General features: G+C 64.8%; 1 protein-coding gene across 2 annotated transcripts; it reads left to right on the top strand.

Annotated features, from left to right (window-relative positions):
* Positions 1-18: 18 nt before the first annotated feature.
* Positions 19-27,302, top strand: Htra3 (HtrA serine peptidase 3). 2 transcript variants are annotated; one of them, XM_078020939.1, is made up of 9 exons: positions 21-516; positions 10,965-11,064; positions 13,627-13,849; positions 16,318-16,512; positions 17,203-17,235; positions 18,028-18,142; positions 24,484-24,532; positions 25,823-25,918; positions 26,244-27,302. In XM_078020939.1, the coding sequence occupies exons 1-9, from the start codon at positions 132-134 to the stop codon at positions 26,407-26,409; spliced, it is 1,362 nt and encodes a 453-aa protein (XP_077877065.1). In that variant the 5' UTR covers positions 21-131; the 3' UTR covers positions 26,410-27,302. The 2 variants fall into 2 exon arrangements, with proteins under 2 accessions (XP_077877066.1, XP_077877065.1); XM_078020940.1 differs by lacking the exons at positions 24,484-24,532; positions 25,823-25,918; positions 26,244-27,302 and adding an exon at positions 19,429-20,137 and having other exon boundaries at positions 19-516.
* The last annotated feature ends 538 nt before the right edge of the window (positions 27,303-27,840 follow it).

Below are 27,840 nucleotides of genomic sequence, written 5' to 3'. Positions count from 1 at the left end.
GGGTCGGGCGGCCGCCTTAAGTGCGGAGGCGCCCGCGGCCGGCAGACTCGCGAGGGAGCGGCCCAGCGCCCCGGGCACGCGCCCGCCTGAGCCGCCGCCCTCGGTGTCCCCGCCGTCGCCACAGACCCGCCATGCAGACGCGCGCGCTGCTCCTGGCCTCGCTGGCCACGCTGGCGCTGGCCCGGGAGCCCCCCGCGGCGCCGTGTCCCGCGCGCTGCGACGTGTCGCGCTGCCCGAGCCCGCGCTGCCCAGGCGGCTACGTGCCCGACCTCTGCAACTGCTGCCTGGTGTGCGCGGCCAGCGAGGGCGAGCCCTGCGGGCGGCCCCTGGACGCGCCGTGCGGGGAGGGCCTGGAGTGCTTGCGCAGCGTGTGCCGCTGCAGAGGGTCGCACGCCGTGTGTGGCACCGACGGGCACACCTACGCCAACGTGTGCGCACTGCTGGCGGCCAGCCGCCGCGCGCTGCAACTCTCGGGGACGCCGGTGCGCCAGCTGCAGAAGGGCGCCTGCCCATCGGGTAAGCCTGCGGGTGGACGGGTGGATGGGGTGGACGGGTGGATGGGGTGGACGGCCGGGACCGAGGCGCAGAGGACCGCCCAGCCGCAGGACCCCACTCCCTGCGCATGAGGGGCTGCCCTTTAGAAGCGGTCAGCTAGCCCCTGGCCTTCCAGAAGAAAGGAGGAGACGCTGAGGCCCAGGATGCCACAGCGTGCTCAAGGCCACACACAATGCACCAAAGTGAAACCGGGTGCTCCAGACCCCCTGGTCCCCAGCCCCTGGGTTGGGCTCCTCCAGGTTTTGGCCTGGCACACTGACCTCCCCTGCTCCTCCTGTCTGGCTGTCAGAGAGCTGGCTGTCGCAGCCTTCCTGGTCCTCAGTCTCTGGTGGCTGTGTCCTGGAGGGTGACACCAGCACTTCTTTCTTTCTGTTGGTGGCTCCAGGCATTTCTCTAGCTGGCTGTCTGGGGACCTGGGGTGTCCCCTGAGTCCTCAAGACAGCCCCTTCTGACTTGCAAGTGGCTCTAGTGCTTCTTTCCCCCCAGATGGCTGTGGGCATGAGGAAGAGCTAGAAAGCCCTGCCGTCAGGCTGGGATCGTGCTTGGGGGGTGCTTGCTGAAGCCCCGTGCCAGAGCCTGGGCAGGTGGCAATGGGCGGGACCCTGGGCCCCGCAGCCAGCCAGGCAGACACTGGGTGCAGCTGGGGCATGGCCTGGGGCCCCCGGAGCTCAGGGAGCCTGCAGAGGGCCCTGTGGGCCAGATCTTCGCGGTCACGTTGGGGAGGCACTCTGGCAGGAGAGACCTTTGGGACACTCTGGGCTCTGCCGAGCCAGCACCGTGAGCCCCACGGGAAGGTGCAGATAGCACGGAGCCGCGGACTAGCGGGTGACACTGGAGACTGGGCAGGAGGCAAGTGGCCCTTAGGCTCATGCCACTGTTCTGAGTCTTCATCCTGTAGGCCAGAGCTCCCCAAGTTGTGTCCAGCACTCTAGAAATTAGGGTGCTGTAGGTCGGGGGGGTTGGGAAACAACACCCCAGGCTTGGGTCCGTCAGCGTCGAGCAGAACCTGAGGAGAGCTGCATTGGGGTAACCCCAGGCCTCCCACGGGGTGCTGGTGGGCCCTCCACAGGGGTGCTGACAGGGGCCCCCACAGGGTGCTGGTGGGTCCCCCCACAGGGATGCTGCTGGGTCCTCCCACAGGGATGTGATGGGCCCTCCCACAGGGGTGCTGCTGGGTCCTCCCACAGGGGTGCAGGTGGGTCCCCCCACAGGGGTGCTGGTGGGTCCTCCCACAGGGGTGCTGGTGGGTCCTCCCACAGGGGTGCTGGTGGGTCCCCCCACAGGGGTGCTGGTGGGTCCCCCCACAGGGGTGCAGGTGGGTCCTCCCACAGGGGTGCAGGTGGGTCCCCCCACAGGGGTGCTGGTGGGTCCTCCCACAGGGGTGCTGGTGGTCCTCCCACAGGGGTGCTGGTGGGTCCTCCCACAGGGGTGCTGGTGGGTCCCCCCACAGGGGTGCAGGTGGGTCCCCCCACAGGGGTGCTGGTGGGTCCCCCCGCAGGGGTGCTGGTGGGTCCCCCCGCAGGGGTGCAGGTGGGTCCTCCCGCAGGGGTGCTGGTGGGTCCCCCCACAGGGGTGCTGGTGGTCCTCCCACAGGGGTGCTGGTGGGTCCCCCCACAGGGGTGCTGGTGGGTCCTCCCACAGGGGTGCTGGTGGGTCCTCCCACAGGGGTGCAGGTGGGTCCCCCCACAGGGGTGCTGGTGGGTCCTCCCGCAGGGGTGCTGGTGGGTCCCCCCGCAGGGGTGCAGGTGGGTCCCCCCGCAGGGGTGCAGGTGGGTCCTCCCGCAGGGGTGCTGGTGGGTCCCCCCGCAGGGGTGCTGGTGGGTCCTCCCACAGGGGTGCTGGTGGGTCCTCCCACAGGGGTGCTGACAGGGGCCCCCACAGGGATACTGGTGGGTCCCCCCACAGGGGTGCAGGTGGGTCCCCCCACAGGGCGCAGGTGGGTCCTCCCACAGGGGTGCTGGTGGGTCCTCCCACAGGAGTGCTGGTGGGTCCTCCCACAGGGCGCAGGTGGGTCCTCCCACAGGGGTGCTGGTGGGTCCTCCCACAGGGGTGCTGGTGGGTCCTCCCACAGGAGTGCTGGTGGGTCCTCCCACAGGGTGCTGGTGGGTCCTCCCACAGGGGTGCTGACAGGGGCCCTCATGCAGGCCGGCCTCCTCCTGCAGCTGCAGGTCTGGGCAGACGGTTTGGGCAGCAGGTGGGACTTGGGACATGCTGTGGGGGAACACTCAGGGTGAGGTTGGGCCTGGTCTGTTTTGTGGTGGTTCAGTGAGGTCCCCGAGGCTGGGTTACCTACAGGGGACAGAACCTCTCACGCTTCTGGGGGCTGGAAGTCCAACACGGAGCATGGGCAGGCTGGGTTCTGGGGGGGCCGTGATCCCTGCAGGGCAGGAGAGCCTGGGTCCACGCGGCCCAGGCAGGGGGCCGGCTGGCCCAGTGGGGAGTGGGTTGAGTGCAGTGCCTCTTCCCTCGGGGCCTGGAGACCATGGTGCGGGGCCCTCGTGACCTGGGCGCTCAAGGCCCCTCGCGTGCCTCGCGCTGGCCGTGGGGTTCAGGCCTGGGCTTGGAGCAGACTCTTCACACCGGCAGGAGAGGTGATGGCCAGGCTGTGTGTAGACTGCCCGGGGCGCGGAGCATAGGGCGCAGCACTGCCATAGCTCAGCGATGGACGTGCACCTGGGAAGGTCCCCTGCGCCTCGCGGGCCACCCACCCAGGGGCTTGGCACTGGTCCTTCCAGAACCTCGCTCTGAGGGGCAGAGGTCCCGGGGACCCGACGTCTGCCCACTGCAGCTCGTGTGTGGCGGGGCCACCTCCAGCCTGCGCCTGGGCAGTCGCCATCAGGATGAGGCTCAGGGCCAGGGAGGGCAGGAGGAGAGACGTGCCTGCTGCTGGGAACACTCCTACTGCTGCCTGGCCCCGGGCTGGTGACAAGGACATGGCACAGACCATCGGGGACCCGGGCAGGCTGCTCGGGGAGGCAGGAGGCTATGGATGTGGGGTCTGGGCTGACCGCTGGTCCCCAGCGCCTCTCCCCCGAGTCACCTCCCTTATTCACCCTGCAGTCCTCACCTGTGGGTGGACTGTCACCACTCCTGCAGAGGAACCCACAGAGACGGCGTCCTGAGCCCGGCGTGCGCCAGCTGTGCCCCCGTGGGCAGCGCCTCCCACAGCTCCGCGCGACTGCTGGACGGAGGTGTTCTGTCCTGTGCCCTCCTGCTGCTGGCATTGTTCCATCTGGGGGTTCGGGAGGGCTCCCCGAGGGGGCTCCTGAGCTGAGCAGCGCATGAGTGGCAGCTCCCTGGAAGGGACAGGAGGGCCTGGGGCCCAGGAGCACATGCTGCCCCAGAGCCCACCGTCCAGGGAGCCCAGGGAGCCCAGGGAGCTGGGGCCAGAGGGGCAGGGCTGCTTGGGACCTTGAAACTGACACCAGCGTGTCACCCAGCTTTGGTGGCTGTCAGGGCTGTGGTCCCACCCCAGGGCCACTGTTCCGGGGGGACTGTGTGTGGCCGGCTGCTGTCTCCCAGGGCACGGACCTCAGGATTCAGCAGAGCTGCACGTACAGAGGCCCTTCCGTATGGAGGGTGCTGGGGCCAGACACCCGGATGTGCCACGGAGGCTGGGAAGGGGGATGTGGCGGCCAGGAAGGGGCTGGGCCTGGCCTGGGTCTGCCTAGCATGAGGACTGTGCTCTGGGCCCTGGGCTTTCCTCTGCAGGGCCACAGGACCTTTGTACCTGCTGTACCCAGTGCCAAGCTCCCCTCCCTGACAGCAGGTGGCTGGTCCCTCTTCCTGCTGTGGCCTGGTGTCCGTGGCCCTGGGCCACCCTCTTGCCACCACGCCCTTAGCGCCACAGAATCACCTGCGTTGGGACTGCACTGACCCTCTGCTTCCTCTGCGGACTCTGAGCCTCACAGTGCAGGGCCAGCTCTGGTCCCTGCCACCTGCAGTAGGTGACGTGAAACGAGAGGGTCCCCAGGAGATGTCCACCCCACAGCGCCGTGCGGAGGCTCACCTGCTCTGGGAGCACCCTCCCTCTCCCTGCTAAGGTGTTTTTCCCATACTGGGGACACCTGTCAGCGGAGTGACGTGTGACCAGGGCTCTGCGGGAGGCCCCTCCTCACCTCCTCAGACCACACACACCTGCTGGGTCACCCTGAGTTCAGACTCAGAGTCCCGTGGCTTGGCGCGGTGTCAGGGCCAGCGGCACTCTGCCCCAGAGGGCCGAGCGTCTCCGGGGGTGTCTGTGGGAGCGCGTCCCGTCCGGTGGCTTTGGAGTTGGATCCTCTTTGCGGCTTCGGGGCTGCAGACCTTGGAGTCCCGCATGCGGGACCCTTCAGGAGGTGAAGCCCCTGCTTCCTGTGCGCCTCCCTCCTGGGGCCGCAGAGGAGCTGCCGCAGCTGGTGCCCCCGCCTCAGGGCCTGGCTGGCTCAGAGCTGCACAGGCCACGGAGAGCCGAGAGCCTCTGCCACAGCGTCCGGGTGCCAGGAGCCAGCCAGGGAGGAGCACGGGGCCCGGGAACCCCCTGCCCCTGCTGCTCCTGCACCAGCCTGGGGTCGGGGGCGTCAGGAGTTCCTGCCCTGGGTCTTCCCCCGCCCTCTACCAGACCATGGCTCCACCCACCAAACAGACCCCGGAGGCGGCTTGCAGGCCCTGTGTGATCTGGCCTCGGCTCTTTGCCCACCATCACCCTGCCCCTGTGAAGTCTCTAGTCCTGTGCTGTTAGTGACAATTGGTGATGTGCCAGATGGGGTCGGGGAGAGGGAGAGATCAGGGAGTGCTTCCTGGAGGAGGCAGCATGGAAACAGCCATGGAGAGGCCAGCACAGGGGGCCCGAGGGAGGCCCGGGAGGCAGGTAGGCCCCAGGAGGCTGGGTCCTTGCAGACAGAATGGCCACGAGGCTGACAGCCCATTCACGGTGGCCAGCGTGGCCAGGACAGTGGATGGGCCCCCTGCAGGGGTGACAACTGGGGGAGGGGGCTCCAGAGGCCCTGGGGTGACAGGAGGGTGGCGGGTGGTGGGGCCTGGAGTGGCGGTGGAAGAGCCCAGGGGACACACGTCTGGAGCCTGTGGAGGGCGGGTGACCCGGTGCAGTGGCCGTGGGTGTCAATGGTAGTGTCCTGGAGGGCAGGGCGGCCAGCGGGTGGGGAGAGCTCACTGCAAGACCAGGAGCCCCCTCACCTGCCCAGGAGCCCCCTCACCTGCCCAGGTGCCGTCCTTCAAGTCCACTCTAAGGGACCTGAGCAAGGTGCTGGTGGCCTGCTGCTGGGCCCCTGTGGGCAGTGAGGTCAGGCCTGTGTTGGCTTCGGGGCCCGAGGTCTATGCCAGCTGCAGCGGGAGATGGCTGGTCCCTCTGCCAGGCGGAAGACCTCCTGCAGGCTCCCACTGGAGGAGCCGGCCACTGGGGCTTGGGAGGGACGGGGTGACGCAGGGACTGTGCACCGGCTTGAGAAGCCCTAAACGCACCTCTGGGGCGTCTTTGTGGGGAGCGTGCATTCGTTTGTCTGTGTTGGTCCTGGGCACCCCCGGTCTCCCCCACGGGCTGCAGCCCAGCCCTCCGTGAGGCCGGACTCACTGAGTGGCCGAGGCTGGCCTCAAACTTGTGGTCCTCCCGTCTCCACCTCAGAGTGCTGGGGACACGGGCGCCCGGCGTCACGGCCCGTTTCGGGGAAGGCCCGGGAGCCCACTGAGCCGCCCCTCTGTGGAGGGGCAGATCTGCCCGAGCCTCGGCCCCCGCCTGGCCGTCTGGTGCTGGCCCCCAGCACCCCAGGAAGTGACCTCCTGCGAGAAGCAGAATCAGACCTTAACCCTCGTCCTTGGTGCAGCAGGAAGCCAGAGGACGTGCCCGTGCCAGGCTCTGCCCGCTCTGCCCAGCGCCCACCCAGCCTGTGCACGGTGGCAACTTCTCCACAGGGCACTGAGGGACCAGGTGTCCACCCTCCAGCTGCCCCTGTCTGTGGGTGGTAAGCTCCAGGCCTGTTCAGTGTCCTGCACCAGGAGTGACCTAGCCTTCGTCCCCAGACCTGGCCAGCAGTGCCTCCTCAGGGCTCAGCCTCACAGGCCTGTGTCCACTGTGCCCTCGGGCCCAGCACCAAAGCTGTCTCTGAGGCCTGGCCTGCACCCTGGGCTGGCCCAGAGCCGTGAGCAGGGAGGGAGGGAGTGCTCTGGAGCAGCCAGCGTCCCAGCGCCCTGGGGGCCACCGCCCCCCTCCCTGGGGCTGACTTTGAAGCCCCTCGAAGCCCCCTGGGGCTCTGTGCTTCTGTCCCGCCTGCCCCACCCCCAGAACCTCGGGTCCAGCCTGCTCCCCCAGAGCGGGGGACACAGGGCAGGGAGGGCTGCAGCCCAGACCCAGGGCCAGGGCTGCATCTCCTACAGCCACTGTGACGGCCCCGGCGGGGCCCGGGCGCCAGGCAGGCTCCTGGGGCGGGTGATCTTGCTGATTCGAGGCGGGAATCGCTAGTCCATCTCACAGACAAGGAACCACCAGAGAAGTCAGGGGACCCACCCAAGGCACACAGCCCGGCCCCTCAACTCCTGACCCTCCACTCTGTGGTCCCTGGCTCATGAGATGGCGTCCAGCCTCCAGGAGAGTCCAACCCTGGCCTGCCTTGGCTTGGGCCGTCCCGACTCCTGACTGCGGACTTCCATGCTGAGCTGCCCCTGCAGAGGATGGGGCCCTACCCACTGACCTGCACTGTGTCAAGATGGAGCCAGGCCCCTCCATGCCCAGTCGGGGTGCTGGACGGCCCAGGCCACTCAGGCCAAGCACCCCGGGCCCTCCCCTTACAGGAAGCCCTCCGGCCTCCGGTGGGTCCAGTCATGACCCTCTGGGCTCCAGTGCCTCCACCCTGGGGGCTAAAGGGGTCAGTGGAACTCCCTGGAGGGACCGCAGGGTGCCCACACAGACGCCTCCTCTGCTCCCTCCCCGCCCCCAGGCTGCCCTTTCCTGTTTGGTTTGACTCTGGGTCTTGCAGAGTTGGAGGCCGACCTTGAACCTGCCGCCTTCCCGCCTTAGCTCCCCGGGCCCTGGGCCGCGCCTCACCAGGAACCTCCCAGGTGCTAGCACACGCCCTCTACCTAAGGAACCCCCTGGCGGGTGTTGGGCCTGCTAGCGGATGTCCAGCGACCCAGGAAAGGAGGGTGCCCGTTATCCCCTTCACAGATGAGGAATAGAGTGTGAGGGGCTCGGGAGACTCTGGGGTCTTGCCATGGGGAGCAGCAACCCTGGGACTCACCCCTCGGCAGCCAGACACAGGGTCTGTGTCCTGGCGTGTCCCTTAGGAGCTAGAGGGCTAATGCACACAGCTCTGCACTGCACAGCTCCCAGGGAAGCAGGCCACATGATCTTTGTTAATGGCTCCAGAATTGTGCAGTGCAGAACCTGTGCAGCAGGGCAAAGTGGTCCTGTAGGGCGTCTTGCTCGTTCACTTTCCCACTCGGGGCCTTAGTTTCCCCGTCTGTTTCTGGCAGTTTTGATTGCCCTGAACCAGCACAAAATCTTCAGTTCAGGTGCTGCCACTGTCCCTCAGTGCTCCTGGAAGCCTGCCAGGAAGGAATAGTCGAGGTGGAGCCCTGAGACGGGGCTTCTGTCCCTGGCGGCTCTTTTCCCAGTCTCCTGTGGTCCTGGCTGTGCCCCTTCCTCTCCAGAGGCCCAGACAGACACCTGGCTTGGGCTTCACTCTGTCCAGTTCCTCCCGACCAAACCTCCAGGCCTTCCCTAGATTCCAGTTCAGTTTATTTTTGAAAATAAAAGCAGCAGCAGCTGAACCAGCGAGGCCCGGGCTCTAGGCGGGCGTGGGGGTGGGGTTGTCAAAACCCCAAATAAACAGAGCCTCTTCCCAGCGCTGCCTCCCTCCCACTGACTCATCCTGACTCATCTGTGTGGGGCTGGCTTAAAGGGCCAGCCTGGCGGCCGGGGTCTCGGGCTGGCCAGCGCCGCAGTGCTCCCAGCCTCCCAGCCTCCGCCCTGGGCCATGACGTGGGCCGGCTGCGCTCCCGGGGCACGGCTGGGCCTCCCTGGTGTGGTGGGTGGTCTCCCTGTCCTGGAGGAGCCCCAGGCAGAGCACCCCGTCCTCCTTCCCTCTTTCTGCGCATTTTGGGGGCTGCCTTGCCCTGTGCTGGTCACTGCTGGGGTGTGAGGTGACCCAGACCCGTCTCTGTCCCCAGGGGCTCATGTGGGGGGCCAGGTGGACGAGGGCTTCTCTGGAGAGTCCACGCCGGGCGCAGAAGGGGCGAGCGGGAAACGGGCTCTGTGTCCGCCCTGCCCCTCCCTGGCCCACTGCGGACGGCTGGGCTGGGGGGCAACGTGCTGGGTGAAGCCCCGTCGGCCTGCGTCCGTGGCCTGGTGCAGAGGTGCTGGTCCCCAGGCACGGAGGAGCAGGGCCACTGTCCACGCCGTCCAGGCCTCTGCTGAGTCGGAGCAGAGCCAGCGGGCCCTGCCCCGCTCTCCCACCCTGCTCCTGTGGGGATCCTGCAGGGTCAGCCAGGGGCCGGGGCGGCCTGCAGAGGCTTGTGACCCGGGTCAGCTCCTCCGCCGTCCAGGATAAAGTCAGCGGGGAGGCCGCTGGTCCTGAGCGTCTGATCGCCCCTGCGAGGTGGACAGACGGCCCCACCCTGTGCTGTCTCACGGGCCGTCCCAGCTGCCAGAGCCCACGTCCAGGGCTGTCTTCAGGCACAGGCACAGATGGTGCGTGTGCTGTGCCCACCCTCCCGGGCCTCGCCCTTGAGCTTCCCGTCACACTGCGCTGTCTTTGGCGGGCCCTCCCCTGGCGGGTCCTCCCCTGGCGGGTCTGCCCTGGTCCTCAGGTGCTTGGGGAAGTGGAGCCAGGTGGGCGGAGGGAGCCCCGGGGCCGGGGCTGTGGCCAGGGGCCTGGGGGGAGCCTCGACCAGGAGAAGGCTGGGGGTCCCTGGGGAGGCAGGAGAAGTGGGGGTGGTGCTGCAGGGCGAGGTGACAGGACGCCCTGGGGAGCGGTGACATCGGCCTCAGTGTCGGGGTGACGAGGGCCTGTCCCCGAGACAGCCTGCTACGCACAGGCCCAGACGCCGGGGGCCACAGGGGGCCCTCCCTGCCAGATGCTTGGGCACCCCTCGCAGTGCCCAAGAGCCCGGTCAGGGCCTCCTTGCTGTGGGCATCTTGCGGGAGAGCAGATTCCTCGCTGTCCCTGCCCTGCCCAGAGCCGGGGGCATAAGGAGGAGCTGTGGGCCTGGCCACCCACTGTGTGGAGGGCCAGGGGTCCCCTGGGTACTGTGCCTGGGCAGCCCCAACCCAGGCAGGGGTGAAGGGGTCTGGGAACCAGGGACCATGCAGAGCAGCTCCCAGGAGGACAGTCCAGGGCCCAGGGCCACCGCGCCGACCAGCTTGATCTGTGAGAGCCCGGGGGGTTGGCGTCTCCCCTGGCCACCCCTGACAGGTGGCCTTCTGTTCGGGCTGGCCAGGTGGGCCAGGTGTCCTCTGTCTGTGGTCCCCACCTCCAGAGACCTGGGTCTCAGCTACACACCGTGCTTTCTGGGCTGGGCCTTAGCTGAGGTGGCTGGATGGCCATGGGGTGGTGGCCCCTGGCAGGGAGGGTCACAGTCTGCGAGTCACCCTCCCACCTGTCCCTGCAGGCCCAGGGGCACCTTCAGGCCAGGTGTGTAAGGAAGCCCTGAAGCCACAGAGCTGGGAGTGGCCTGCCCAGCCAAGCCAGGACCAGGCCAGAGCAGGGGCCCTGCCTAGAAGCACAGGGGCCAGGACCTGGGGCTGTCAGCAAGGCCAGTGCAGGAGACCAGAGCCGTGGCCTGTGCCCTGCCCCACCTGCCTGCAGCGTGGGCCTGGCGGGCAGCAGCCCATGGTGAAGGGCAGCAGAGACCCGAGCTGGTGAAGGGTCAGGGAAGTTCACCAGCTGCCCAGCCAGCAGGACAGGGCTGTGGCCAAGGGAGATGAAGGTGTGGCCCTGTTCACTCAGGAATCGGTCACCGTCTTCCAGCAAGGCCAAACTGGGGCTGGGGGGCAGCTTCCCCACCCACTGTACCTCACCAGCTCCCAGGCTAGAGGACCTGCAGAGCCCACGAGGAGGTGCAATGGTCATTTCCTGCAAGCACACAGCTGTCATATCAGAGAGGAAGGGCACAGGGTACTGAGCCCAGGGCTGGCCCCAGTATCAATGCTGTGTCACCCCGGGCAAGTGTCTTAGCCTCTCTGGGCCTCCTGGCTAGCTCAGCAATGTCCAGGGAGGCGATCTGAGGGTGCTCAGCTTGCAGAAGCTTTCTTTACCTGTCCCAAGTGTCTGGACATCATACAGTGAGGTACCCCAGGCTCTGCACATGCAGAGGCTGGCCCCGACAGGGGGTCTCAGGTGGGCCTCCTCCTCCCCGGGACACTCAGGGCTGCTGGGAGCCGCAGGGCTCCTGACCACGGGCTGCCTCTGTCAGTGCAGGTCTCCACCCGCTGACCAGCCCGCGGTACAAGTTCAACTTCATCGCCGACGTGGTGGAGAAGATCGCGCCAGCCGTGGTCCACATCGAGCTCTTCCTGAGGTGCGTGGGGCCCTGCTGCACCCGGGGGGCTTCCTGATGTCCCCTGGGTCCCTTCTGCCTGCTGGGGCCCAAACTCGACTGGATTCAGTGGCCAGGGTGAAGCAGCAGGGCATCAGGGTGGTGGGCTGCCTGGGGCCCCGGAGGCCACACCAAGGCTACGAGCAGGGTCCCCAAGGGGGTTGGCAGAGTGGCTTTGCCTAGGACAGCCTGGCCCCAACCAAGGTGGCCGGCCAGTGTGGCAGGGGCAGGAATGAGTGGGAGGGAAGGGTGGGGTGCAGGAGGGAGGGTCAGGGAGCACAGGTGTCCCCTGGGGCCCTGCCAGAGCCTCCCGCCCCAGCCTCCCCGCCCCAGCATTACAGGGCCTTCAGAGCTGGTCCCCAGCCCTGCCCTCAGAGCACGCTGGCCACTGCGTCCAGTGCAGCCCTGGGGAAGAGGAGGCGGTCCCACACGACGTCTCTCGAGCTCAGAGCGCTCGCTGCTTAACTCTGGGCCCTGGGTGAGGCCCTGGCTGAGGCCTGGGTGAGGCCAGGAGTCTGGCGGAGCCCGTCGTCCTCGTCCTCATAGGGATGGGAGGAGAGGGGCCTCTGGAGCCGTCTGTTTGGCCTGGAGTGAGTGCAGGTGCCGGGCTCCACACCCGCTGTCCCTGGCTGTCCTGGGGCAGAGCCAGGTCTTCTCAGGCTCCCCGCGGCGCCCAGGCTTGGCCCAAGTTTCTCAGCGCAGCCCTGGGGGTGTCCACCTCCTACAGGAGGGAGATGGGCACTCACGGGACTCAGTGCACATGTGACCGTGGCCCACGCGACCAGCGGCCTGCAGAGTGCCCTGCGTTGGTGGACAGTCCCAGGCCCACGGGGCCCCAAGGCATCTCCCCATGAGCCCCAGGAGGGGCCTCTGCTGTCCCCATTCCAGGAGGCCGAAGCCCAGGCCTGAGATTGCCTCGAAGCTGGAGGCCCCGTTGCGGCTGACCCGGGCTCCTGACCCCAGGGTGGAACTGGTCTCTGTGCAGAGGCTGACCCCCGGCTGCCCTTCCCTGGGGGCCCTGAGACAAGTCATTGAGGAAATTACAACCAGGTGCACTAAGTGGCACTTCGCTGTCCCTCTGTGTCTGGACAGCCACACCAGCTCTCTGCAGAGCCGGGGGCACCAGCCCCACGCCACTGATCACTGACTGCAGGTGGCCTGGGCGGGTGGCAGTGCCAGTCCCTCCTTGGCCTTGGAGGCAGTGATCTGAGTGGATGGTGACCCCTGGCCCAGGTGTGGGCACGGGGAAGAGACCACAGGACCCCCTCGGGCCCTGTCTGCAAACCCCACGTGCTGGGCACGGAGGCTGTGCAGGGCTTCTGGAGGTGACGCAGCTGGGCAGGACAGGGCTGTCACAGCCGGGAGTGGACAGTGCCAGGCTCAGAGCGCAGGGTGGTTGAGCTGCTGGACACAAACTCGCACTCTGCCCGTCGCCGTGGGCCTGACCCGGGCAGGGCTGGGCTTCCCTGGGCAAGAGCTGCGTTGTTTTCCTGGCTTCCGATAGAAGGATCAAGACCACGTGGCCTGGCCACAGAAGGGCTGGTCACCGCTCTGGAGGCCAGAAGCCCAACATCAGGCTGTGTCCGTCTCATCCCTCTTGGGCCTCGGGAGAGCCTGCTCCAGGCCTCTCTCCTTGCTGGTGGGCAGCAGCCCTTGGCATCCTGGGCTGTGCTGTGTTGTCCAGTCCACCCACTGGCCCGTGCCCCTGTGTCCCTGCATCTGATGGTTCCTATGTTTGGGGCCGCCCTGCTCTAGCGTGACCTCATCTTAACTTCATGACAGCAGCAAAGACCCTGTTTGCATGAGGTGCTGGACTAACGCTTGTGCCCATGCCTACCCCAGCCACGAGTGTGCGGGCCTGGCCCACCTTGGAGCCGCCCGGTGGCCTTGCTGTTGTCTGAGGGGCAGTTTCTGCACCTTGCAGAAGCCCTTGTGCCCCTGAGATGTGCCAGGCCTTCCTCCTGGTGTTTCCTCTCCTGACTGGTCCAGACCCCAAGGGCCTGGTCCCCCTGCCCCCGTCCACTTAGCAGCCCCAGGGACTGTGCACTGCCCTGCACCAGCCCTGTGCTGGGACCCGGGACGCCCCACCTGCCCCCAGCTGCCTCTGCTGCCCCTCCCCCACTTCTGGGTGGGTGTGGCCCCGACGCAGACAGCTGTTTCCAGATGGGGCGACTGAGGCCCGAGGCTTAGACACCTGCCTGAGGGCTGCGGCTAATCAGCGGGCCTGGCCATCAGGGTCCAGTCTGTCTGGCTCCAGGGCCCTGTGTGGGCAGACAGTGCCTCTGTGGGCCTCGCAGGCCTCCAGGGGCATGGTGCTCATGGCAGCAAATTGCAGGCTGGGGGTGACTGTCCCTTCTTTATGGCTGTGAGGCGGGCCCAGCTTCATGGCCAGGGCATGGCCTGTAGGTGACACAGCCACCGTCTGCGCAGCCCGGGGACTCCAGGCCCGTGCTCTCTCACCCACGTGGGCTCCGCTCCCGGCTGCCTGCCCCTGCCCCGGCCGAGGAGGCCTGCCTGAGCAGCCCCTGTGCCTGCGCTCTGCAGACACCCTCTGTTTGGCCGCAACGTGCCCCTGTCCAGCGGTTCGGGCTTCATCATGTCGGAGGCGGGTCTGATCGTCACCAACGCCCACGTGGTGTCCAGCAGCAACTCGGCCTCAGGCCGGCAGCAGCTCAAGGTGCAGCTGCAGAACGGAGACTCCTACGAGGCCACCATCAAGGACATCGACAAGAAGTCTGACATCGCCACCATCAAGATCCACCCCAAGGTGAGCTCAGGGACGGCAGGGGCACCGTGAGGCAGCCTCTTCCTGACCCCAGGCCTCTGGATGCCCGGCCCAACGTCCCCAGGACAGCTGGGGAACTGAGTCCTGAGGGCCACCAGCAATCCTCCCAGGGTCACTGGCCAAGTCAGAGCTGGAGCCTGGGTCTTTGGAGCCCTGCCCTTCCCGGCCCCAGGTGCAGGACCGAGCAAGACTGCGTGACTGGCCAGGGAGTGTGTGGCGAGCAGCGGGACCAGGTCCCCGTCACTCCCCAGGACGGGGCTCCATGGGTGCACCTGGGGCCTGCTCCTGCAGATGCAGCTGTCCCTGTGGCCAATGAGGCCAGAGCCTTGGAGACACCCACCCTGCCCTCCACAGCATCTGCCCCTGCCTCTGGCTGCCCAGCACAGCTGCCCCGGCACAGGGACTCTGTTTCTGGTGCTGGGCACAAGCCGTGCTTACTCAGGTTGTCCCTGCCTGGAATCTCAGACGGGGAAACTGAGGCTGGGGGAGGGCAGGTAACTCCCAGGACCGTGGCCAAGTGTGGCAGAGTCAGCCTGCTGAGCTGAGACGCTGGGCCTCCCCTGGGCTTGTTCGTGGTGCCCAGTGTGGTTGTTAGGACGCCTTGGGATTCCCATGGCCGCCTCCGCGACTGTCACGCAGTCACTAAGCCTCTGGTGGGCACCTGCACGTGGGGCTTCCCTGGTGCTGAGTTGGGGTCTGACCCCTCCCCTGGACACAGGTGGACAGCACTTGTAGTGACAGGGCTCTGGCAAGACCTCCTGTGGCCCTGCCAAGGCAGGCTGGAGCAGCGGTGCAGACAGTTCCTGCGCCTGAGCCTGCTCACCCCCAGCTGCTGAGTCTGGGGCATCACCTCCCTTTAAAGTCAGGGAGCCTGAGTCCTGGCAGGAGCAGGCTCAAGGACAGAAGCCGGCCCATCCTGTGACGCGCCTGGTGGCCATGCTGTGGGCTGGGGCCCGTGGTCTCTGTCACCCTTGGGCGACTTGCTGATGTCCAGAGGGGCCGTCGGCCAGGCCAGGGTGAGGTCACTGTGCCCAGCAGTGAGCGCAGGCAGAGGGGGCGTGGCCTGAGGACCACAGCTGGCCCTGCCCCCAGGCCCAGGCGGGGAGGGGAGAGCCAGACAGTGCCCACTGGGTCTCTCCGCCTGGTTTCATGGCACTGTCCTGAGGGACCAGCCAGCGTGGACGCCAGGTGGGCAGAGCAGATGCTCTGGTGGACACCTGTGCCCATAGGTGCTGCCCGAGCCAGTGAAACCCAGCACTGAACCCCTGGCCAGCACTTCCTGCCATGTCCCCAGGGGAAGCCCCCTTGAGCCTGGCAGCCTCGTGGCGCCAACCCAGCGGAGGCTCTGCCTCCCAGCTGGCCAGCTCCGGTCTCAGGCCTCCCTGCACACAAGCCACCCTGGCCCTCTGGCCTCTCAGAGGTCTGCTCTCTGGGTCCCTGCCTTCGGGTGGGTGGCCTGGCTCCTCCTCCTGAGTCCCTACATGCCATGGATGGAAGCTTCATGGCCAGTACCAGAGCACAGGGGTCGGTGCCCGTGCCCACCAGGGTCTCTCCGCGTGGCTTCCTTCTGTGGATGCCCCCTCTTCTCCACGGACAGCTGTTATGAAAACTGCCCCCCAGGAAGGTGTCTCACTCGACATGGAGGCCCCCAACAGGGCTAGAAGGGCAAGGGGAGGACAGAGGCCAGGAGGAGAGGGCCAGAGGTGAGAAGCCGTCCTGCTCCCTCCAGAGCTAGGCCCATGTGGTCTGGCCGTGGGCAGGCAGTCCCAGGTGGCCCTCCCCAGCCTCCCCAGCGGTGACGTCTCAGGCTACTCGGGCAGACCAGACCCTGGAATTGACGTGGACGCCACTGAAGGGCTGCCTGGCTCTTGCCAGTCACCTGCCCTGTGTGTGCACCTTGGCACTTGCTCATGGGCACTCGAGGGCACCCCTCGGAGCCTCCCTGCAGCTCCTGAGTGCAGAGCAAGTTGGACTTGGCCCCTCCGCCGGCTCCCAGCCCAGTCACGGGTCAGACAGAGGCTCTGAGCCCCACGTGAAGCTAAGAGGGGCACTGGGGCTGGCGTGGGTGGCCACGTCAGTTCACCCCGGGACTCGGGTGCCCTGTGCGTCTGTCAGGAGATGGGGTGTCGAGGGGTCCTCAGCTGGCTCTGGCACCTGCAGAGCTGTCCACCCCAGGCACCTCCAGATTTCCAGAGGGTCCTGTGGCCATTAAGCCTGGAGGCTCAGGAGCTCAGAGGCTGTGCCCAGCTGGGCCCTCTGTGCCTCCCTGTGGTGGGCCACGTGGCCAGCCCCACTGAGTCTCTGTTCCGTGGCTCCAGCTTGGGTCTGGCGCTGTCCTGGCCCTGGTCCATGCGGGGGCCTGGCTCGGCCTCATGGGGCCCTCCCTGTACAGCTGTCCCCGGCTTCCCTGGGACCACCTGAGCCTCCCTCTCTTCTCCCCGTCCCCCCAGAAAAAGCTCCCTGTGTTGCTGCTGGGTCACTCGGCAGACCTGCGGCCTGGCGAGTTTGTGGTGGCCATTGGCAGTCCCTTCGCCCTACAGAACACTGTGACGACGGGCATCGTCAGCACTGCCCAGCGGGACGGCAGGGAGCTGGGCCTCCGGGACTCAGACATGGACTACGTCCAGACAGACGCCATCATCAACGTGAGTCCCAGAGCAGGGGAGGCCGCCAGGCCCTGGCACACCCTGTTCACACCCAAGACCTGGCTTGCTCCTGTCCCCGGAGCAGGTTCCAGCTCCTGACTGCTGCCAGAAGCAGTGCTGACCCGGGCCTTGTGCCCAGGCCTACCGGCCACCCTGGGGGTTCAGACCCTAATGGTCCTTCAGCAATGGGGAGGCCTGGCCATGACCCAGATGCCTTGTCCCCCAGGCAGCGTTGCATTCTGCCAGGCTGGGTCATGCCCGGCTGTGCCCAGCTGGGCCCTCTGCCTCCCTGTGGTGCCTCCCCCTACATTCTCAGGGCTCTGCCCAGACAGTGTGGCACACGCCCGCTGTGCCTGCGCGACTCCCAGGGCTGGAACCGTTAGTCTCTATAGGGACCCCGGGCCAGGTCAGCAGACGGAGAAGGTGCCCTGCACTGCATGCCCGCTGGGTGCCCCCGCCCGCCAGTGGTGCAGACACCAAAGCAGGGGGCCTGTGCGGAGAGCGCTGGTGGACAGAGTAGGCCTCAGAGGGGCTGTGGGTGGCCTCCGTGGCCTCAGCTCTCCTGTGGGTGAGGCAGGGCTGAGCCCAGGCTGCGGGGGGAGCGCTGTTGTGTCTCCACCGCCTGAGCCAGGGCCGGGCAGGGGGCGCTTGGGGCTCAGGCAGAGCTAACACCTGTTTCCTCCCCCGCAGTACGGGAACTCCGGGGGACCCCTGGTGAACCTGGTGAGTGTCTCCTAGGTCCAGCGTCTCCGGTTTCCAGGGCTTTGCTCACAGGGGGGCACAGCCTCAAGGCAGGGACAGGACCCACAGTGAGGCCCAGAACCCGCACACCTAACCACAGGAGCACGGCTGGGCCGGAGGCCCAGGAGGGGACTGAGCCCTGAGGCCACGCTGCCCCATGCCCTCAAGGGCCGTGGCAGCCCCCAGAGTGAACTGCCCGAGAGCAGCGCCCTGAGTGCGTTGGGCAGGAGGCAGTCTGGGCCATCGTCACCCTGGGCCTCCCGCCCTCGGGTTTATATTCAAGGTACATCCCACCCCTGGCCAGGGCGCAGGCCAGGGTGCTGCCCAGGCTGAGGGGAGTGAGGTCCTTCTCAAGAGTGAGGTCCTGGTGGCTGGGGAAGAGGCGGGGGGGGGGGGCTCAGGGACAGAGGGACGCGGTGGGGCTGCCCTGGCCCCACTCCCTGCCCCCTGCTTCCTGGACACGAAGACAGCGCCCTGGCACAGCCCTCCCTCTCTCTCGACATCCTGGGTCCAGGGGCACTGCCGCCCAGGGCAGAGGGTGGGGCAGGGGGCAGGCCTCGGCTTCGAGCTCCCGGGACGGAGAAGGTCTCTCTGGAGATAGCAGAAGGGGGACGACCCAGGAGCCACCCCTCAGGCCAGTTGGGGCTACTCCAGGACTGTCCCGGTGGGGGCATCGAGGCCCCCCTGGAGAGGAGGCTGTGGGCACCGTGCCTCGTGGGCAGCAGTTTGCCTGGGCTCCCTCGTGTGACCACCCTGCTTTGACGGCCCTGCCAGGATGGTGAGGTCATTGGCATCAACACGCTCAAGGTGGCAGCTGGCATCTCCTTTGCCATCCCCTCGGACCGCATCACGCGCTTCCTGTCAGAGTTCCAGGACAAGCACATCAAAGGTACGGCCTCCTGGGGGGGGGCGGGGGCACCCCCAGGGCCAGGCCCTGCCTCCCGGCTCTGGGGCCAGCGTGGGAGCAGGTGCGCTGTGAGCAGTGCTCACCACTAGACCAAGTCCCTTCACCCTCCCAGAGCCAGGGGACGCCAGGACAGCTCCTCTGTGGCCTCTCGGGGGCCTCCCTGCCCCTCCTCACTTGCTGCCGTCCAGATACGTCCGGTGGCTCCGGAGCTCTGGCCTCAGTTCTCTTCATCAGCTTAGACCTTCTGGTTCCTCTTGACTGGGCTGTTCATTCGTTTTTACAGTTTGATGGTTTCTTCCTATTACCCACCCATCCACCAGTCCACCTGCCCACTCACCTACCCACTCTCCCGTGGACCTGTCCATGCATCTGTCCATTTATCCTCCCACCTTTCCACCCACCTATTTGTCATCAGCCCACCCACCCATCCATTTACCCATCCACCCACCAGCTCACTCATCCATCCACCTGCCCACCCACCCATCCATCCATTCACCCATCCACCCATCCATTCATCCACCTGCCCACCCACCTGCTCCGCCACCCATCCATCCATACATTCACCCCTCCACCCACCAGCTCACTCATCCATCCACCTGCCCACCCACCTGCCCCCCAACCCATCCTTCCTTCCTTCCTTCTTCCAGCCGTTTACCTGCTATGATTCTATTCATCTATCCATCCATCTATCTCTCCCTTCCTTCCGCGCTTCCATCCATCCACTCATCCACCCACCCCACTCACTCACCATCCACCCACTACCTAGTCTATCCATCCTCATGTCCATGTGCCCATCCATTTTCCCATTCACCTGTCCCTCCTCCCCTCCCTTCCTCACCCATACCTCCACCCGTTGCTAACTATTTCTTCCATCTGTGGGCCATGGAGACCTCTTGGTGGGGTGCCCTCTGTTCCAGGGGAGCACATGACCCTTGTCCTTGGAAGTCATCTCTGGCCAACTTCCTTCTCCTCATCCCCGTCCCAACAGGGCTGCCCACTCCACCCTGTCCACTCCTACGTGGCCATGAGCACCCCTCTGGGAAAGGTCTTGCCACGGCACAAGGTGGCTGTCCCAGTGAGATCACCCCAGTCACCTTTGGTTGGTGGTGGTGCCACCTTCCAGGGGAGGCACACTCCTGACCTGGGCCCTTTCCTGGTGGCCCAGTTGAGCTTCTCCATCTTGCGCTCACCTCCTGGCCGACACCCAGGCCTGGGCACCCGGCACCCTCACCCTCACCTTGCTCCCTGTCTCCCCCACCCCTCACCAGCACTCCACTGAGCAGGGCCCTCTCTGCTCACCCCTCCTCCACCATCCTGCCCGCCAAGCACAAGGACCCCAGCACAGCCTGAGGACTGGTCAAAGGAAGAATGGCCACCGGACCCTGCGTTCGTTCCTAAGTGCCCTTAGGTGAAGACAGTCTGGGGCTGGGCAGGGCTCTTTCCCACGAAGCCCAGCCTCCTCCTCTTGGGCAGTGGGCACCATCTAAGCCCAGGCCTCTTCTTCTTGGCTGCCAGGAGCCTCAGAGCTAGACCAGGCTGCACCTTGGTACCTTGGTAGCTGGGTCTTCCTTCTCTGAGCCTTTCCAGTTTAGCTGTCCTAGCTCTCTGGGTCCCCTGGACTGGGCCACCCCGGGGGTCAGTAGCTGTGCCTGTGGGTGAGGTGTGGGCTGCCTGTCTTGCTGGAGTGGGGTGGTGGTCTCTCTCTTCTGGCCTCTTTCTCTCCTTTCTTGGAAAAGGACCCGCCAGCACCTGGCTTTGCTTCTCTGTGTCACGGGGACTGTCCTGGTCAGCACTGACCTCACCTGGCCCCTGAGAAACCTTCATCCCTCACCCAAGGACAGTGCAGACCACCCCCTCCCACAAAGACCCCTCAGATATCTTAGCTGAGAAGCGAATCTGTTGTTTTAAAATTCTTCCAAAGTTAGAGTTTGTTTTTTTTTCTTTTTCTAAATAAAAGTATGAAATGATCCAAACCCAGTTAAAGTTCTTTAAAATGATCAATCTTTTTATTAAATCAGGATGCTAAGTGCACTCTTGTTCTTGTCCAAGGTTGCAGATGCCCTGGGGGTTTCAGGTCACGTGACCACTGCACTGTGGGGGGCAGGGCCTCCTTGGCTGTGAGAGCTCAGGAAAGCTGCAGGGTCAGGAGTGGGCGGGGGACAGGCAGAACTTGGGGAGGTCCTTCCCAAGCAGACCGGGGAGTGGGAGACGCAGCCCCCACCCACAGAAGCAGGGCTGGAGCAGGAGGGCAGGGCAGGGCAGAGCCGAGGCCAGGGCTGGGCAGGGGGTCTTGTGCCTCTCATTCCTTCTCCAGGGAGAGGGGGCAGCTGAGCCCAGGCCAGCCTCTCCTGAGCTCTGGACAAGGTCCAGCTGAACTCTGGCTTGGTCACACACAAGGCGGGGGCAGCCAGGGCAGGTGTCAGCTGCCTCTCCCTGCCTGGCCCTCCTGCAGGCTGGGCCAAGCCCTCAAAGAGCATGCCCCAAGGGCCAACAGGTGACCTGGTGTCTCAGAGACCAGGAGGAAGGCAGGTGGGAGGCTGCAGAGGACAGGGAGCAGGAGACCCCTGGGAGGTGGCATCTGGCAGAGGGGCACCTGCTCAAGAGATGGGGGAGGCCCTGTCTGGCCATGAGCAGGACGTGTGACATCCTGGGGTGGGCCAGCGTGGGGGCTGGAGAGGAGACCCTGGCAGTGGTGGGCCCCTGGGCTGAGGGCTGTGCCCAGGAGCTGGGGCCAGGAGAGAGTGGGGGTAACGGCAGGGGCTCCCCTGGCTGGGGGGCCAGGCGAGCCACGGAACAGCAGGCGCTCTCAGTGCCCTGCCCGGGGGGCAGCAGTCAGGAGACCTGATGGCGGGGGGGTCTGCTTGAAGGTGGAGCCAGCAGGGTTTCTAGAAAGGTGGGATGTGGGTGGGAGCAGGAGGGGCTGGGGCAGAGCCCCACAGGAGGGAGCCGGGCAGGAGGGAGCCGGGGAGCAGCCTCTGTGCACGGAGCCCTCCTGTGGAGTGCGCCCTACGTGTTTTGGGTTGTGGCCGTGACATTCCCTCCCGCTCAGCGGCTTTACCGCATGCTGCTTCTAAAGCTCCTGTGCCCAGGTCAGGGGCCCCTTCAGGCTCCATCTCCTTGCCATTCGGCGGCCTCCCGGTGCTCTGGGCTCCCTCTGAAGGGCACCCTGGGGCGGCAGAGCCATGGGCTGAGGAAGGAGCGCAGCCAGGCGCCCAGCTCCTCCGGCCAGTGGCTGACACCCTTGGTCACAACACTCAGCAAAGGCTGCGGGAACCTGGGGTCACGAGCACACCCCTGCCCCTGGCCCCGTGTCCCTAGAGAGCTGCCTCCGTGCCTGGGCTGCTGGCCCTGCTGGAGGGGCAGCAAGGGGTCCTCCTACCCAGTGACTGTCCCTGGCCTCCCAGGTGATCCCAAGCTGGGCTTCTGCTGGGAAGGCACCCTACACCTGCAAGGGACCAGGCCCTGTCCCCACGTGTGTGCGGGAGGCTGCACCTTACCTCTTTCCGCATGGCCTCGCGCTGTGAACCACGCTGACCTGCAGCCAGTGGCCAGGAGGGAGCCGCTAGGGTGGCCCAGGTGTTCAGACTCGGGCTTGGCCCGTCCCCGTCCAGCCTCCTGGGCTTAGACTTGAGTCCACAGACTCACCTCCCCACGGACTTCTCCCCAGCTGTAGGAGGAGACTCCTGCCCACCAGCCCCCAGCTGCCCCTCAGTGAAGGGCAGCCCTATCCCTCCAGCCTCCAGCCCTCGCCCCTTCCACCAGCAAGTCCTCGGGGCCTACCTGCAGGACTACCCACACCTGGCCTCTGGCCACCAGAGCCCTTACTGTCTCCCTGCTGACCCCAGACCCTGTGCCGTGAGCCAGTTGAAAACCAGAGCCTGCAGACACCAGCCACCACGTGGCTTGTAAAGTCGTCCATCTTGGGTGAAGCGTCTGTTTAAATATTTTGCCCGTTTAAAAAAAAAAAAAATCTCCAGGTTGCTTGTGCTCCTGGAGGGGCTGCAGGTTCCCTCTGGTCGGCACAGGGGCCTGACACGTGAGCTGCAGGGGCTCTCTGCTGGCCTGACTGGCCTTTTCCTTCTCTTAACAGTGTCTTTAAAGAGCAGAAACTGGTACAATTGGATGAATCCAGCTTCTTGGGGACTAGGTCACGCATCTAGTGTTGTAGCTAAGGGATCTCTGCAGCCCAAGACCACGATTCTCCCCCAGAAGTCCTGCTTTTTGAGGTTTCAGACTTGGGGCTAAAACACATTTCAAAATAAATTTTTATATGGTGCAAAGTAGAGAGAGAGGCTTCGGGTTGGGTGTGGAGCCCCCTGTCCCCCGGACCCTTGCTCTTTGCTCTTCCTCCAGCTGTTTTGGCTCTTCTAGTCTCTCACTCCCAAACCTTCAGGGTTAGCTTTTCACTCTGGTGCCCTGCTGGGGTCTGGGTCGGGCTTGCATTGGACCTAGAGATGAGCTGGGGAGAACTGGCTTGCTGTCCTCATTGTTGGGTCTTCGGACCTGCCATCCCAGTCTCTCCCCGTCGATTGGGTCCTCTTTGGCCCTTCTCAGCAGTGGCCATGGTTCGCAGTGTCCAGGTCAGTCGCTGATGGTCTGTAACAAGAATATACAAATAAAACGCTGTTGGCGTGTTGGTCCTGAGACCGCTGCCTCCCTGATGGCCAGTCACCTTCCCGCCACGGAGTCGAGGGCCTGAGAAAATCAGCCAGAGGAGGAGAGGCTTACTGTGCGTCGGCTCCGGAGGAGTCAGTCCGTGGTCAGTTGGCGCCATCATTTCGGGGCCTGAGGTGAGGCAGAGCACGGTCAGGGGGCTCACGGGGAAGCAGAGCTGCCCTCCTCATGGAGCAGAGCGAGAGGAGGGCACAGGGACAGACACAGCCCCTGCCGTTCCCACCACCTCTGAGAGTCCATTCAGGTGACTGCACCAGAGGGTTAGTCCACTGAGGTCAGAGCCCTGAGTGCGCCTTCCCAGGAGCCCCGCCCCTGGACAGTGCTGCCGGGGACCACGCCTTCAACCCAGGAGCCGCTGGGAGCGTCGGGTCCAGCCGTGACACTGGTGCTCACTGTCACTTTTTGTAGAGTCTACTAGATTATTTACAAAGATGGCCTTACAGCCCGAATGTCACAGTCAGACCTCTTCATGTCCAGTCTGAATGTCCTTTCTCTCTTTTTCTTACCCGGGAAGAATTTCTAGTAAAATATTCAAGGGAAGTGGTGAGAGTGGACATCCTGGTCCAGTCCCCTGTCGTCCAGTTCCCGTCCTGGGGGAGGACAGCGCGTTTCCAGGCGTATTGGCCTCGGGTGGTTGGTGACACCCTGGTGCTGTCTCTGGGTCTGTGCCATGTGGCCTCTCCAGCTCTCCCGGTGACAATGGTGTCTCTTCTTTCCCCCAGTCATGCTGCTAAAGGTCCATCAGGGTTTTGGTGGCAAAGACTGAGATTTGGGTTTCGTCTATCTTCTCCGTGGTTTCTATTTCATTGATTCAGACTCTATTTCTTTCCATGTGCTCACTTGAGGTCTCGTCGGCCTCCGTTCCGTGTTTTTCGGGTGGAATCTGGGCCCTGACTTGAGGCCACCCTTTTGTGACACACACACTTAAGTAAGCTGGTTCCCTCTAAGAGCTGCCTTATTCCCACAAAGCTTCATGGGTTAGATTTTCACTTTTATGCAATTGAAAGTACTTTCTCATTTCCCTTTTGATTTCTCCTTTGAAACTAGCTGAGAACTTTCTGGGTTTATTTCTATTATTGATTTCTAGTTCAGTCCATTGTGGTCAGAAAGCTTTTCTGAATTGAAAATGTGAAATGAATTGCGTCTTGTTTAATAGTCCACAACTTGTCACTGTAGTCTCTGGGTCTGTGACGCCTGCTAAATCGCTGGCTGGAGCAGTGGGGTGGTGGGGCCATCTCAGTGGGCTTGGCTAGTGTTCACCAGGCGTTTCAGGTGTCACTGTGTATGGGCAGGTAGGTTCAGTTCCAAGTAAGGACACTGGGGACTGGCAGTGTGGGGCACGGGAGGGCCCTTGGGGTTGGGTGTGGAGCTCAGCAAGGGCAGCGGGTGTTGGAGCTGATGGGTGGAACAGAGATGGAGTGGACGTGAAGGCAGTGGTATGGGGGACTGCAGCTGGGCATCTCCTAGCTCTGGGGAGTATTTGAGAGGACAGCTGCAGGAGCCTGGCCACATGGGGCCGGCTGCCTCAGGCAGGGTGGCTCCTGCTGCTTCCTGGTCCCACGGGGCACCTCCTGTCCCCTGCTGGTCCTTTCAGGGAGGGTGGTGGCTCTTCAGCAGCTGTAACCCAGTCCTGCTCTACTCATTTCCAGGCTGGAAGAAGCGGTTCATCGGCATTCGGATGCGGACCATCACTCCCAGGTGAGGGGTGCCCCCTGCGTGCCCCTGCTCGGGCTGCCCCGGTCCTGGCCTGGCCAAGGCTCGGACTCCTCCTGTGCTGCTCTGGATCCTCCCTGGGGCTGCCACACAAGGCACCACAAAGTGGGTGGCTGAGCACAGCCGAATGTGGCAGCTCACAGTCTGGGGACCCGAAGTCTGCTGTCAGGGTGCCCGTGGGGCCCCTCTGAGGGGCTCAGGGAGTAACTTCCCGCTTCTTCCACTCCTGGTGGCTCCGGGTGTCCTTGGCTTGTGGCCACCTCATGCCAATCCCTCCTCTGTGTCCATGTGGCCTCCTCTGTGTGTCTGTGTCCCAATCTCCCCCTGTTTCTCTTACAAAACCCCCAGTCCCTGGACTTAGGACTCACCCTGCATCAGGATGACCTCATCTCAGGATCCTTAACTGAGCCCATCTGCAAAGACCCTGTGCCAACAAGGTCGCACCCTGAGGTCCTGGGAGTGCATGGATTTGGGGGATGCGCTTCTGCCTCCTCACAGGCCACCCCTCCTTGCAGAGCCCCAGCTCTGCCTTCCTCCTGCTGTTCGGGGACCCCTCCCCACCTCCTTGGCCATGAGCCCCTGGGGCCAAGGACTGTGTTCCACCCACTCTACTCTGCCCCTAATGGCAGGCCTACGTGATCAGCGCCAGAAATACCCAGGCTGGATGGAGAAGTGGGCAGAGGAGGGAGACAGGGTCCACCAATCAGGTCCGAGGGTTTGAAGCCGGAGGCTGTGCCGGCATCGAGGCGCTCTGGGAAGAACTGGGATACCCTCCCCACCACACGGTCCCCAGAGGACACTCTCCCTGTTTTGGGGGGTTACTCCAGTGGTGCAATTTGGAGGCTCTCTGTAATGGAGACCACCACACTGGTGGGCCTGCTCATGTGTCCTTCCTGTTCCTCTGTCCCCTGCCCGTCCTACCATCTCTCCAGTCTCCTCTGAGCCTTCTGTAATGGACGTGCCGAGTGTCTGTCCATCTTTCCTTTCTGCTCCCCACTAACCTTCCTCCTTCCATCACCTATCGTCCCCTCCTCCCTCCGCCTCCTTCCTCCTGTGCACCCTCCCTCCTCCCCTCCAGCTCTGCCCTCTACATTTCTAACGGGGCCTTGCATTGAGATTTTCGTGGGGGACACGGAGTGCTCAGGTGGCAGGACGGGGCAGTGTGGTGGCCCCCAGGAGGCTCCTTGTCTGGCCTGGGCAGAGGGTGGGGCAGCTGCATGCCGAGGAGCTGGTTCCAGGGCTCGGAAGAGGCTTCACAGGGAGCTGTCCTTTCAGTTTGGTGGAGGAACTCAAGGCTGGCGACCCCGACTTCCCGTCGGTCAGCAGTGGGATTTATGTGCAGGAGGTGGTTCCAAATTCGCCTTCTCAGAGGTAGGCTCCGCCAAGAGGCGGGGAGGCCGCCTGGGAGGCGGGCGGCAGGCCCTGGTGGGGGGTGGAGCCTGCGCCTGGTCTCCTGCACTGACTTCAGGTGGCTGTGAGCTTCCTGGCAAAGATGGCCCACATGGCCTGGGGTGGGGCACATGGAGAATGCTATTCCGCACCCACTGGTTCCCTTCTGGGGAAGGGCCTTCGTGGTCTGCTTGCTGCTCTTTCTCACTGACATGGTTTTTGTTCAACTGCTGCCGTTGAACTCCACCGTGTCCTGGCTGAGCCCAGGCCCCTGAGAAGAGTGCCCCTGTGTCTCTCCCTTTGGCAGAGGGGGAATCCAAGATGGCGACATCATCGTCAAGGTCAACGGGCGCCCGCTGGTGGACTCGAGTGAGCTGCAGGAGGCCATCATGAAAGAGTCTCCGCTCCTGCTGGAGGTGCAGCGGGGCAACGATGACCTCCTGTTCAGCATTGTGCCCGAGGTGGTCGTGTGAGGGGCCACCCTCCAGCATCAAGCGCCAGGTCAGACCCTGCAGATGACAGGGAGAAAGCCTCTCCAGGACCCGGACGGAGGACCTGTGGTCCTCAGCAGGGAGGACGCCACAGCCTCCCGGCGTCCCGAGGCAGAGTCCCAGGCTGGGCCTGGCTGGAGGACCAGATCTCAGCCTTGATCCCAAATCCCAGCACCACATGGGAAGTCCCATGCTCCCCTGGTGCACCTGCTCTTGAAGGTCACCTTCCAAGTTCTCTGGAACCTATAAAACTCCTGCAGTTCCTGAAGTCTACCCTCTTCCTCGGCTTCCTGCCTCTGCACCTGTCCATCCCTCTGTCTGCAATGTCCCCCTTGTCCCACTCACCACCCACTTCAGGTCCCAGCTCCCACGTCTGCTCCTCCCTCGTGAGCACCTCCCTCACCCTGTTGTCCAGTTTCCTTCTGCTGCAGTGCCCCCCCATGGTATGACAGGGGCTGCCCGCCCTGCCACTCCCCAAAGGGCAGGCTGTGCCCATGACCCCTGGCAGGGTCAGGGTCCAACAGGGACTGGCCTGGAGCAGGTGCCAGTGAACAACCCTCTGCTGAGCCGAGCCCTGCACTGGCCACGAGGTGCACCCTCCCAGGAGCACAGGGAGCAGCAGGGAGCAGAGCGTGATGCACACACTCAGCTGCTGCCTGGAGAAGTTCAGCCCCAGGTGGCCCAGGGGAGAGCCGCCCGCCCGAGTGCAGGACTGAGCCGGCCCCGCCTTGCCCACAGAGCCTGCTGGAAGCAGCGGGCTCTGGTGGACACCTCCTCCCGTGTGTCCCTCCGGGTGTGTCTTGAGCTTCGCTGCACAGCTGCCCGCCCCCTGTGTGTTTCTCTACTGTACGGAAATTAAAGTTTACAAGCACAGAGCTGTCCGTCTGAGGGGTGTTGGGGCAGCCCACGCCGAGCAGTTGGCGCTTTCCTGGGGGCGCCGTGTGGCACACCTTGCTAGGTGTAGGAGCCTAGACCGAGGCGGTGGCCTCTGTGATAAGGACAGGTTTCTACAACAGCTAAGGATCGGGACATACCTGTCCCCAGGACCTCTGGTTTTGCCAAGGGTCTCAAGTCAGGCCACAGGTACAAAGCCCAGCTCCTCCACTGACTTCCAGCCTCAGAACTTGGGCAAGAAAAGCTCTCACCCAGCCTTGGCCTCTAGCAGTTTCCAGAACCAGGGCCGGCCGGGGGTCCTGCCGGTGCCCTGCATCGGTACCTTCCGTGTGGAGGAGCCCCTCCTCAGACTGTCCCCCGAGGGGGCAGACACTGACACCCAGCCATGTGGGTGAGGGCAGCGAGCTGGCGGAGGGCAGTGTCTCCTCCCATGCCCACCAGGCACACTGCTGGGGGCCACCCAGCCTCCAGGCCTCCCTCCCGAGACCAAGCAGTGCTGTGGGGTGGGAGGCAGAGCTC

This window comes from Ictidomys tridecemlineatus, chromosome 9 (genome assembly GCF_052094955.1).
Source record: "Ictidomys tridecemlineatus isolate mIctTri1 chromosome 9, mIctTri1.hap1, whole genome shotgun sequence".
Lineage (NCBI taxonomy): Eukaryota > Metazoa > Chordata > Mammalia > Rodentia > Sciuridae > Ictidomys > Ictidomys tridecemlineatus.
This window is presented reverse-complemented; position numbering and strand designations above follow the sequence as displayed.

What these genes read in the sequence shown, in the direction of transcription:
- Htra3 (XM_078020939.1), top strand. Translation starts at nt 132, where the DNA reads ATGCAGACGCGCGCGCTGCTCCTGGCCTCGCTGGCCACGCTGGCGCTG. An exon ending in AGACAGACGCCATCATCAAC is followed by an intron (nt 16,513 to 17,202) that starts GTGAGTCCCAGA and finishes CCTCCCCCGCAG; the next exon opens with TACGGGAACTCCGGGGGACC. An exon ending in CCAAATTCGCCTTCTCAGAG is followed by an intron (nt 25,919 to 26,243) that starts GTAGGCTCCGCC and finishes TCCCTTTGGCAG; the next exon opens with AGGGGGAATCCAAGATGGCG.